This window comes from Cydia amplana, chromosome 17 (genome assembly GCF_948474715.1).
Source record: "Cydia amplana chromosome 17, ilCydAmpl1.1, whole genome shotgun sequence".
Classification (NCBI taxonomy): domain Eukaryota; kingdom Metazoa; phylum Arthropoda; class Insecta; order Lepidoptera; family Tortricidae; genus Cydia; species Cydia amplana.
In genome coordinates, this window is record NC_086085.1 from 11,447,604 (window position 1) to 11,461,379 (window position 13,776).

Sequence of the window (13,776 nt, forward strand, 5' to 3'; positions counted from 1 at the left end):
TAGGCAGGTAGCAATAATTACAGCCATTTAAAATGAATTATTTTAAACAATCACGCTATACTCCAGTTTCATAAACACATAAACTAGCATAGTTTTTTTTTTCTATTTATATTGTGTATTCCCATTTGTTCCCGCCCCACAATGATTTAAGTATATGCAGCGCCCGGCGGGTCACATAGGGATACACCATTTTTATAGACAAGCGTAATGTACGGTCCATCACCTTATGGTAATTGTAGGCCTTATTGGCTGGTTGCATTTTCAGAGGTAAGGAGGTAACATATGTGCGTGGCCGAGCATTTATAGTGTTAAGAAAGAGTGGAAATCTAGTTGATAGGTATAGGCAATTTTTTTAAACAAATAGTAAGTACATAACACACAGAGTAGGTAGGTGAATATAAGTATGTATAGTCATAGCATAGTTAAATAAAAAATGTCGTACCAAGTATAAATAACCACAAACCTGAGTCGATGGAAAATAAGGTCATGGACTCATGGAGTCTGAGGGTTTACCGCGGAAATCGAAATTTCGTTATCTGCTACTCTATCTACCCTCAACCCTCAAGTCGCCGGAACCCTCGAACCCTCGAACCCTCAAGGTTCGTGGTACCTATGTGCAGAGCCACCTTGTTCCGACTATCGGCCTGATTCGAACTGTAAGATAATTACGTGAAAAATTTGCTAAAGATACGACATTCCGATCGATACATATCGTATCTTTAAAAAAAAATGTGACGTATTTTAAAGTTCGAGTCAGGCCGTATACCTACGCCGTTATAACGATCTTAAGACATGAAGGAACGGCGAGATACCACACATAGGTACAGAAAAACAAGCAAAATTGTAGGATACGAAAAGCTGACGTAGACCAACGCAGGCTAAGCTAAGGTAATAGCGTTCCAACTACATACTTATCTTTAGGAAAATACCGAAGTATTCTTCTTCCTAACGTTTGTTACGGTTCATAGGAGCCTGGGGTCCGCTTGGCAACTAATCCCGAGAATCGGCGTAGGAAGGCGGCGGCGTAGCGTAGTTTTTACGAAAGCGACTGTCATCTGACCGCCCAAATCAGAGGGTAAACTAGGCCTTATTGGCATTAGTCCGGTTTCCTCACGATGTTTTCCTTCACCGAAAAGCAACGGTAAATAAATACCAAATGATTTGTCGTACAAAAGAGTAGGAGAATACCGAAGGAGTAGAGCATATTCGATTCTAATTCTTGTAGCTTTTTCCCCGGGCCAAACTTTTTAAATCCTTCTCGCTCACACAAAATATGTAGGTACACTTAACCACTTACACAAAAAAATTGTCTAATCGTCGCGACATAGGTAATCAATTAAAATACGACACTCTTTATAATAATTATACTCTCTTTAGCGAGATTCTTATGTTAAATGTTTATTCAGTAACAATTATATTTTTACTATGAAATGACATTTTACAAACTGACGTTCTAGTTTATTTTAATTTTATAAGAACATTTTTAAACATTAACAGGTATAGTAAGAACGCAACCTCAAGATAAAACATCCAGAGAAATAAATAATTGTAGGTACAGTCAACGAATTTAATTTCCGACCGATTTTGTACCTTTTCACAGTAACAATATAGTATGAGGTCTCTAGCGACATACATATTTTATTGATTATCACTGTGACAAGGTACGAAATGGGTCGGAAACTAGATTCGTTGACTGTATCTAAACATTGTGGGTGAAACTACGATTGTCCTTTGAACCAGCATCCGGAAAATTAGGTATCCTAGGAATTATTTAGCTTAATAGGTGGTATACACGACACTAGATAGTACCTACAGTCAAGTGCAAAAATATAGGTGCATACAACTTACTCTAAAATGAGTCTTATAAAAATTGTAATAAGTACCTAGAGTCTGTTCGGAAAGAGTCGTGGAATGTATTTGACCCCATACATTCCACGACTCTTCTCTTTCCGCAGACTCTATACAAATGAACTAGAGCGGGTAAAGTTTTTTTATGTAAAAAAAAGATTACTCTCTCTACTTTCTTTGTATTACAAATATTACAATCCCTAATCCGTAAATCCCGGCCAAAACCCTCCTATAATTATACGTACAATAATTCTGGTCAACTTTACTGCCCCACCTGCGATAGAGTTTTTAAAAGTAAGTTCGGCTTTGCCAGCCATATCAGAGCTCACGCTCGTAATTAGCTAGGGTCGCCGTTGCCGATTACGGCATGGATAACTATAATTACAATCCCTAGTATTTCAAACTAGTGCCACTCAATACGAGTAGATATATGTGCCTGTCAATACCTACTTGAATTTCCAGTCCAAGTTTCATTTCATGTCAACAAGTCGTTTTAAAATGAGAGCTTAACTTGGATTGCATGGCGGCGGCTAGAGCTAATATGAAATAGAGTCTGTGCGGAAAGAGAATAGTCGTGAAATGTATGGGATCCAATACATTCTACGACTCTTCTCTTTCCGCAGACTATTTCCGCCTGATATTAGCGCGACTATACCTGTAGGTACCTAAAATGCTCTTTATTATCAGACATACCTATATGTATATATGTATACTTATAAGCAACTCGTAAGTTTGCTGACGTCATAAAATATTGCTGTGCAGATGCATTTTAATTGCAGGCTTGGTAATGGCGAGGGGCACGCGTATCTCAGGGGAAATCATAGCTAATGAATGTGCTAGAAATATATATCTATCTCAGCTAGACTAGAACTCAATAAATCTGTAGGTAGGTACGCTCTGAACGTGACCATCGCGCCGCCCTGAGGGCCTATTAGTTGGCTAGGCTAGAAGATGACGCAAATGTCTCTCTATAGCTTTTCGATATTAGTTCGACAGAGAGACAGATACGCATTTCCCTTAACGTTAAAAAACGGCTTCCGGCCTGGTTCGAACTTTGAGATACGTCAAAAATTTGCTAAATATACGACATGGATCGTATCGGTCAGTGTTATGAAAAAAAAGCTGCACTTTTGGAGGAAAGCAAGCCGCTCTGCACAATGATAGTGGAGGCCCATTAAAACATTTTTTTTCGAAGAACCCGTAATTTCGTCCCTTAGGGGCCGAGGTGAAGCGAGGTCTGTTAAAAACAGAAAAAAAATCCTACAAGTTTTACGGGTTTTCCAATTTCGTTAAATTTGGTGTCAGTTGAAAGAAAATTACATTTTTAATTATAAAAAAAATAAAAACAAAATATTTTTAAAGAAAAATAGTGTGAAAGGATTGAAAACCTATTTTTTCCTTTTACGGTTTATTTGTGCAAATAGTGTCTTCCACATTGAATAATGTTTAGAAAAAAGTACTGCACCATAAAATTATACACATTTTTCATCATATACTGAAAACCGCATCAAAATCGGTTAAGCAGTTTATGAGATCCATGTTTCAGAAGTTGGCTTAGTTATATTTGTTTATTTTATAGCCCAAGAAGCATGTAAATCATAGTAAATTTTAAGTATTTTGTGGGTATTTACTTTATCTATTTTAAAAATATGTGTATATATTCCCAGAAAACTGGACAAGTGCGAGTCGGACTCGCGCACGATATGTTCCGTACCATTACGCAAAAAACGGCAAAAAAATTACGTTTGTTGTATGGGAGCCCCACTTAAATATTTATTTTATTCTATTTTTAGTATTTGTTGTTAAAGCGGCAATAGAAATACATCATCTGTGAAAATTTCAACTGCCTAGCTATCACGGTTCATGAGATACAGTCTGATGTTTACCAGTTCTGTTCCGTTTGGACAGACAGACGGACAGACGGATAGCGGAGTCTTAGTAATAGGGTACCGTTTTTACCCTTTGGGTACGGAACCCTGAAAAGGTCTATTCGCCTTCATTCGTACTTGGCACACATGGTACGCTGCACGCAACGTATGTTTGTGAAGTGCAGCTTGAGTTGAGGGAAGGTTTGTTACGAGTTTATTCTTTACTGTAAAAAACCGTTCTGTGCTCTGCATGTGCATCATACAATTTAATAAAATGGTTTCTAGGGAACGAAATAAGCTTATAAAGGCAGGAGGTACTTCAGGATGCTACTGGACGCTGGACGTGTTGGAGTCTCAGGGCCTAAATAGGGCTGACGGAAAAAGGCCAGATGGTTTGACACTGCTGAAAACGCAGCCCCAACTGGGATGCGACGTGTGTAAGCGCACTTGCCCCTTTACACCTCAGCTCCAGGGCGCGTCGGGGCAGCCGCCGAAAATGCAGCAAAACTTAAACGAGCGAAATATTCCAATTTGGAGCCTGCCTACGAATTTGTACATAGGTACCAGTAGCCGTAGAGACAAGCGGCTCTTAGTGTGCTGAGGCAAAAAAAAATTATCAATGAGTTAGGACAATGACGCCTACGTGAAAAAGGGGCCACCCCAGGTCCGGCGCATATTTAGTGTAAGACACGTCGTTAGCCACACAGCGAAGCAACGCGAGCAGCGTTATAGGCACAAGCTCATTCTGCATCCAAAAAGGAGTCAAACAGGATGATCGACCCACTATCTCCAAAGCTGTTTACCTCTTGCCTACAGGAAATCGTCCAGAAGCTGGTGATGGCTAAATGGGAAACAATGGACATTGACGTTGGCGAAATAAGGTTGAAAAACCTGCGTTTTTCAGACGACATAGTCTTGTTTTCCCACACTGCACCTCATTTAGAGAAAATGTTAGACCTTACACCAGCAAGTCTTGAAGTCGGATTCGAAATGAACAGGACAAAAACCCAGTTAATGGTCAATGGCGTGAAACGTAGGGTCACGGTAGATGGGCAGGATATACGATTTCGTTGATGAATATACCTGCATGGGCCAGATAGAATCCTTCGATAATATGCAGTCTAAGGAAATCGATCGACGCATCGAAAACGCCTGGAAGAGCTTCTGGTCCACGAAGGGCCATCTTCTACTGGCATCAAAACACAAACACTTCAACATGTGTATCCTTGCTTATCCTAACAACCTACAGCGCATAAACTTGGTCATTAACAGAAGCCCAATAGTCCCGACTCAAGAATATGACAGTAACTAAAAATCGCCATGTAAATAAAACTTAGCCAAATTCGAAAACTTGAATCTCATAAACGGCTTAACCGATTTTGATGCGGTTTTCAATATACGATAAGAAATATGTTTGATTTTATCATTTAGTGCTTTTTGTAGACTTTTTTCTATATGGAACACACTATTTGCAAAAATAAAGTATAAAAGGAAAAAATTGGTTTTAATTTTTTTTCACATTATTTTTGTATTGACATATTTTGTTTTAATTTTTTTACGATAAAGAAAGTCATTTTCTTACAATTGACACCAAATTTAACGAAATCGGAGGATCCCGAATATTTTGTAGATTTTTTTTTCTGTTTATAACAGACCTCGCTTCACCTCGGCTCCTAAGGGACGAAATTACCAGTTCTTCGAAAAAAATCGTTTTATTGAGCCTCCACTATCATTGTGCAAAGCGGCTTGCTTTCCTCTCAAAATGCAGCTTTCGGGCAAAAAAGCTTTATAACCAGTAAGACTAGTGTCAAAAATGACGCTTTTGTTTTTGTCTTTTAGGTAGTAAAATTTTCACGAAATTTAAAGTTCGAATCAGGCCGGAAGTCTACCAAAGATTCATACCTCGAATTTAAAAGCTTGATGTCGCTGTACGGCCCCGTAGATCCTATTATCGAATTCCTAGCACATAAGTAACTGAGCAATGTGTTTGTTTTCAGGTCCGGCCTTCGCCATTGCGGATGGAAGCATGCACGAGGCAGGAAATCCTAGTTTGTGCCGGCGTTCTGCTGCCCGCCTTAATTGAAGACACGAAACTGATAGATTTCTTCCATCAGCGTTTTATTGACGTAATAATCCCGACTAATAAAAGCTATAGGTACCTAAATAATATTATAAATGCGAAAGTAACTGTCTGTCTGTTCCCCCTTCACGCTTAACCGCTGAACCGATTTAGATGAAATTATATATTATGAAGATAGCTTGAGGCCCGAGAAAGGACATAGAATATGTAGTTTTTATCATCATCCTACGCATAAATACGAAGTAGCGGTCAGAAGCTAGTGACAGAGGGGCAGAGGGGTTACCGCGAAAACCGAAATTCGCAAATTGCGGGGAACTTTATCTTTTACTCCAAGAAAGGCATAATTAGAGAGACAGAGAAATATGCCCGCTATTTGCGAACTTCGATTTTCGCGGTTATAGCCCAGCTTTTATTTCCCATACAAATATTTCAAATCTAATAACCCGACAGCTCCAACAACGGCATAGGGGGAAAGTTTCAACAGCTCTCCTATTTTGAAGAAATGGACTGGACTGGAACAGCTGAGGACAGGCCGCGTTGGCAGTGTGGTTAGCTGGTTGTTGTGACCATTTTACAGCCAGTAGCTGCACTGCCCCCGCGTTTCTGTTCAAATCGACTTGAGCAAAGGATACGTTGGATTGGATACTTCGGTCGTAATGAGGGTGCGTTCGGATACTATCCAAGGTACATGTACCGTAGGATAGTGCAAGCGCACTCTTAGATTAAAACGACGAGTTTCATCGTTTTCAAGAAAATCTTTTGGTGTGTGTCTATGATAATATTGTGTGTCATTCCATTATGATTTTAATGCCCTGGTAAGAATTGCGTCTCCCAAGCGTCGGCGTCTACTCTATGGTTGCTGCTCGACGCAACGTTGGCGCCACTGCGCAGCGACGCCATTTTCATAGCGCTGATTAGACGCCGACGTTCAAAAGACGCTAGTGTGGGGTAGTTAGTTAAGCTCCTCACTTTTCCAAGTACCTACTTATTTTAGATCACTACATAGTATAAAACAAAGTCGCTTCCCGCTGTCTGTCTGTCTGTATGTATGCTTAGATCTTTAAAACTACGCAACGGATTTTGATGCGATTTGACTGATGTGAAGAGGAAGGTTTATGTATAATTTGTTGACCCGTGCGAAGCCTGGGCGGGTCGCTAGTTTAATATAAAGCGCATAAACACAACAAACTGCATCCGTCCTTGGCATTTCTTCACGCTGACTAAACGCTACTATGTATAAATGTCTATTTGCGGTGCATGTTAGCTAGTTGGACTATGAAATACATCTTTCTGCCACTCGTTCCGACTAAAATAAATATGCATTACCTTCACTGCATTTATAGGAATTGAGCCAAGTGTGGTGCCAACGCATGTCCACTATTACCACGTGTTGGTTCTATATATATTGTTCATTGTATTTTTATTGTAGTGCGAGGTAAATGGCAGTTAAAAATATGAAATCGGTAGAGACATCTATAGGTACCTAGTAGGTAATATTTGGCACTAAATCGGGTTGATTTTCGTTTCGTTTAAAAATACTTATTAACCCTATAGGGCCATATAGCTTGCCAAATATCTACTTACCTACTGTTTACAATAGGTAACGTAGTACGTAGGTACGTAACTTAAAATATTAATAATAGTTCAGTTGTTAACTGTTATATATGTTACACTAATGGCGTTATTCATTAAAAGCGCCACAAGCCTTAATTAGATATGAATCGTTTATCGTAAGAAAGGGATAAAACATATACTAATTGGGGCTTGTAAAGGTTTATGAATAAAGGGGGTTATAGATGGTCAAACCAATTTGTCAGTAAATAGGAACAAAAAAAACTATACTCATCCTTTTCTTTTGGGTGCTATTACTAGTGTAAGACAAAGATAGTATGACTCTCTCTGTCTATGTTTGAAATAAGACAGTCCTTTGACACACTATAGTATGTATTTGTTACTTAACAGATAATAAAATAATAAGTTACGCTTATCGCGCTTGATATATAGATGGTCAACCCAATCTTGTCAGTAGAAAAAGGCGCGAAATTCAAATTTTCTATGGGACGATATCCCTTCGCGCCTACATTTTTCAAATTTGCCGCCTTTTTCTACAGTCAAGATCTGGTTGACCAAGTATAACATGATACATTTTTCGGCTCTCACTATGCACGCACGGTATTATATCAGTATGCGACATGTATTTCAATATATATCATCTCATGCACGACCATAGACCGGCAAAAATTATAAAAATTTAAATAATAAACATTCTGAAACCTAACAGTATTTACTTTCGTCCTAACTATTTAGAGCACCTCCACCAAGAACTGTCACAAAAATATCGTATATTTTTATACTTACAGTGTTGCAAAGGTATTTTCAACACAACACAACAGAAATATATTTTCACACCTGGCTCATATTTAGAAACGTTTAACCCTTTGGATGCTAATGAGGAATGTATTTGTCCTCGAGATATATTTGTAGCAGTTAACATTGAGACTTGAGTGACTAATTGACACTCACATACATAAGCATATTTACGTAGTGTCAGAACTGAACAATACTAGGAGGCCAATTCTAACTTATATATTGTCATCAAAAATATATCATTATAAACTATAGTCATACCTAATCGACTAATTGTCACTCAATCGGTTTACGAGCCTAATAAATTTATATAAACTCATTGAGATGCATCTGTATTGCCGGCGTCTATATTTCCGAGCTCATATAACCCGGCAACCTTCAAATCAAGGGTGAACAGGCACCTTCTGGGCAGGCTCGCTCCATCGTAGGCCACGTCTTCGCCTCGGCTAGTCTGTGGCCATGAGTAAACCCATTTATAATATATATATAAAAGTGTATATTTTAATCTCAATGTAAAGTGAGAAAATTAAGGTTTTAAATATTTTTATTAATGAAACATATTCATACAGCATAAAGCAAACTGTTTAATGATAATAGGCAACATTGCCCATTAGACTAAACACTTTTGTATGATGCCCCGTATCATCATCCTAGGTATCACTTGTAATTACGAACAAGCATTTATTATAACAATCATAATACATAGGCAAAGGGGTAGATAATACATAGGTAGGGTAGAAAAGGGGTTTCAATCGATGTGTGGAAGGACGGCACCGTTGTCGAACCCAAGCCACCTGGCAGTGGACTTAAACCAGCGTGTGCCTCGGATGCACATGCTGGTGGCGCGTATAACGGCGATGATCCTGCATCTCAGCCAGCCCAGTATGGTGCTTAGAGAATGGTTCCAGCGTTGAGATATAGTTTCACCTTAGCCTCCTAGGTATCTGACAAATTGTACATCGTCAAACATAAAGATACAAAAAGTCAAGAAAGATGTGAAAATTCGATAATCGAAGTATGGTTGTATGATATTATCTGATTATCTGGAAGGATTGGGGACTGGGCAAAGTTTCATGATTTCAAGATAATGAATTATGTAGGTAGCATGTAGACACAAGTATGATTCAACTTATAAATAAAAGATCTCTACTCACGTTTCATGCTCTAGGTAAAAAAAAAAATTAAGAATTAAAGTTGTGTGTAAGAGTCAAAACTTCTTCATGTTTATTTCACTTTCAACATTAGTGGTATGTATCACGAAACACGTATTGGACAGCAAAGTGTGAACATTTTACAGGCATTTTTTAGAGGTAGCAATTTTCTAATTTTAATTCGCACTTCCTTTACGAGCGTGTCCCGCGAAACAAAACACGCTAAACAAGTAGACACCGACACTAATAATTATAACAATTTTCTATTTGCCTACAACACTTTCGATAGTCGACGCTAACATCTTGAACAACTTTACTTAACCTCCTCTAAGCATTGTACAGTCACCAGTCACGACAAAGCATGCAAGATATGTATATGACACGCTCCAGTGACAAATAAGATTGTATCAGATATACTCTGGCAAGCCAGCTGTCAGTAGAAAATTAGTAAATTAGCAGATTTTTCGACGAAGTTGACTTGCCACTCTTGTCAGAGTATATTTTGGTGCGCTTTGGTGACTGTATTGAGGTTTAAACCAACATGTATATTCGTAGGTTTTTCTAGTTGAACGCAGATCGAGATATTACTTATATTATTTTATAAATGCTTAAAACTCGCATTAACTGCACAAATTGATCAGGAATTCATGTGATAAACTTAAATATAACTATTAATTAATTAGTCTACAAAACTTTACCATTAGGTACTTGTTACTAAAAATACGAATGCGATTTCAAAAGAATAAATAGACGGAGAACTAGATGTATATATGTACGTATAGTAACATATGCAATATACTTCATAGTATGTCGTGTCGTCCGTGTACGTGAGTTTATTTGCCCGAGGAGCAGCTAATGCCCCAAGAATGTTCAAAGAAGTGGGAACTTAAGATCAACGTTAATTTTCGTCAAACGGCAATGTGTTATTTCATTCATTCCACACACAATCTGCCAGCAAATGTCAATTAGTATTAACGTGTACTCCTGTACAAATTATCCACGGCACCTTATTTTTGTTAATTATTTTAGTGCCAAGAGGAGGATATTGTTGAATTATGCCCGGGTCAATTATCTAAATATCTTATTTTTACCATCTCAGCAACAAAGCGCCATAATTCGAGAATGTTTGATGTTATCAGAAATTCAAAATGTCACATGACTTTGCCCATTCAGAAGGTAAAAACATTTCTAGTTTAAAGTAACCGCGCAAAGTTACAAATTTCAGGATATTCCATTTTAATACAGCTAACCGTTTCAGCGCGCATGACTCTACATCGCATCAAGGTATTTCGTAGATGTTTTCGCTACATATACCATCAGTTTACGAACTCAACATAGCGGATAGCCAGATATGCGCGCTAAAAGGGTTAATAGGACCTATGAATACCGCTACATACAGTTGTGTGCAATATAATAACAGTCAATAGGAAAATGAAAATTAGGGGAAAACTATAACTTTAGATCAATTATATTGGATATTTTCTTATAATTCTTCTGCATTACTTGACATTGTTTCAAAATTAGCTGTAGCCTTTAAATAATATTGGAAGTAAAAAAAAAACATGAAAATCGGCTTTTTTACTACCTCTCGGAAATTCTTATAAAAACGTAAGAACCTACGAAAAAAATACAATTGTGTAATATTATTGTAACTTAATATTTTGCCCATTATTTCCAATCAAAGCTTTACATCTATCCATCTGTCTATTCATGTCATCCACAAAAAAATAAACTTTTCTACAAGACGATCTTTTTTTACTTCCAATATTATTTAACTAAAGGTTACAGTTAATTTTGAAACAATGTCAAGTAATGCATAAGAATTATAAAAAAGATCCCATATAATTGATCTAAAGTTATAGTTTTCCCTAATTTTCATTTTACTATTGACTGCTTGTTTAAGTAGATTCAAAAAGTCTATGACAATCTTCATCACTGCTATTATATTCCACACAGCTGTACCTGCAAAGAATTCGATTGTAACAACTGCAAAACTCATCTAAACCACTACTGGATACAAAGGCAATATTAAAATGAGATTTTTTATTGAGATACTAATCACAATGTTAAGGGCATTAGGTTTTCATGGAGTTTTGATTATGTTCCTGCAGGCTACTTTCCCTTAAGCTACGGTGCAAAATATCTACTTACATTATGTTAATCTCCTAAACGCAGTCAAATCGAATTGATCTACAAAACGCACGCTCAATAATACAAACCAAATTAAACCTTGAATTGACGGTAACATGGTCGAAAATGAATTATTTCGAGAGATGTTATATTATTGAGGGTGCGAGAATACAAACAATAAATACCTAGTACGTTAAAATACATACATTTGTTTACACGAACCTATTACTATTGTTGTATATTGTTAGAAAAGAAATTGCAGGTACCGCGTATGGAGACTTAAGCGTACGTTGTATAATAAACTAACTCTAAGGCCGCTTGCGCACTGAACAAAACATGCTCGCTATTTCTCTGAACGGAGGGCCTAGCCAAGATGCCAATCGTTAGCGCCGTAGCGAACGAAACGGTAATGTCTCTCTATCACGCTTCCATATAAGTGTGCGTTCCATATAAGTAAGCGTTTCGTTCGCTACGGCGCAAACGATTGGCATCTTGGCTAGGCTAGTTGAAACTGTGTTTTTATTTGTATCCAAGCTATTCTACTACCCAATATGCATATTCCACCTATCATTTTAGTGCAGATTGTATAGTATAGAGGACACTAGAATCATAGTAAAAAAAAGTCAAGAAAGATGTGAAAGGTGTGATATGTGACCTAGGATATAAAAACCGAGTTTAACAACCGCAGAAGTATCTATAAAAGTTGAACCCTATAATATATTTTTTTTAGTTTAATACTAAAGTAACAACATTAGGTTAAAAACGCAAGTGTAGACATATCATAACTGCAGGGAAAAACGGCCTTAGCATCAGTGTTCAAATTCGACGATACAAGTATAGGTACAGTAACTATATACACTATCGTATTAAGCTTAAAGGTCATATTATGTTCGTCGTTATAATGCGTATACGTCCTTCTGGCTTCGCACGCAAACAGTACGGCAACTAATGACTGCTAGTGAAATGCAAAAAGTAGTTTTTGATGTATTAAAACTCAATTTAGATTATTTCTTACCCACGACATAAGGCAAAGCTTGTTTAGGTAGAACTCTATTATACATCATTGGCTTATTTATGTGATAGTTTTAGGTTAGCGGGCAAATCTGTATCCAACATTGACGTATAATATCTAAGGACGGGCTAATGGGGCACTAAAAATCGTACTAGTTCAGCGGTGTTACCCACAAATTCCAGCCAATCGTGCAGTCTAACGCGACTAGTTGCGACCAATAGCGCGCGTAATGCGAACTCGTCAACCAATCGCGCGCGTGATGCGAACTCATCAACCAATCGCGTTGTAGCGATTTCACACCGCTGTACTGGCCCCTGTCATGCCTCGTTTTTATTGCCCGTAAACAACATGTATGCCTAAACAACATCAGTTACGCGGACGACATGGTGCTGCTGGCTCCCTCCATTGGGGCGCTCCGTAAACTTATAGCTATATGTGAATCCTACGCCTCCTCACACGGTTTATTGTATAACGGGAAAAAGAGTGAGATAATGATTTTTAAGGCTGGAAACAAGTATCCCACTATTATACCTCCCGTCCAACTAAACGGCATCGCCCTCGCGAGAGTCACTCGCTTCAAATATCTCGGGCACGTTGTTACTGACGATCTGAAGGACGATGCCGATATGGAAAGAGAGCGAAGAGCATTGTGTGTGAGGGCGAACATGCTGGCCCGCAGGTTTGCTAAGTGCTCAAATGCAGTGAAAATTACTTTATTCAAGACATACTGCTCGTCTTTTTACACTGGCAGCCTGTGGGTCCGATATACCCAAAAGTCATACAATGCTATTAGGGTGCAGTACAACAATGCCTTTAGGATGCTGATTGGCCTGCCCAAGTTCTGCAGCGCATCCAACATGTTCGCGGAGTCACGGACGGATGGATTTGCAGCAATTTTGCGCAAGAAAGCAGCGTCTCTGTTGAGCAGAACGAGGGACAGCCCGAACAGCATCCTAAAGATGATAGCTGATCATGTGTGTTGTCCTGTAATTAATGAAATAATTTTAAATGTAAAATCTAATTTAGTTTTTAAGTACTAACATTATTTTTAAGAATGTACTAACAAATATAAGATCGTGTTATCTTTACTGAATAAATAAAATTGAAATTGAAATTGTAAAGCCAGTCCCTAGATATCTATGTCAATGGTATCCAATGGCAAAGTTGACTTGTATACTTGTGTACTTGTTGACTTGTTGTGTTGTTGTGTTGTTGTTGTTGTATGTTGACTTGTTTGTGTTGTTGTTGTACTGTATAGAAAAATCTCTCAATGTTGTTGCGTCAAGGGCGGTGAAAGGGTTGTTTTTTAATTCGTCATTT

At 38.0% G+C, this 13,776-nt stretch overlaps 1 protein-coding gene across 1 annotated transcript; it reads left to right on the top strand.

Moving 5' to 3' along the window:
• Window positions 1-12,812: 12,812 nt before the first annotated feature.
• Window positions 12,813-13,520, top strand: LOC134655950 (uncharacterized). Its single transcript, XM_063511463.1, has one exon. It carries the CDS (start codon window positions 12,840-12,842, stop codon window positions 13,494-13,496), a length of 657 nt encoding a protein of 218 aa, XP_063367533.1. The 5' UTR covers window positions 12,813-12,839; the 3' UTR covers window positions 13,497-13,520.
• Window positions 13,521-13,776: the final 256 nt, after the last annotated feature.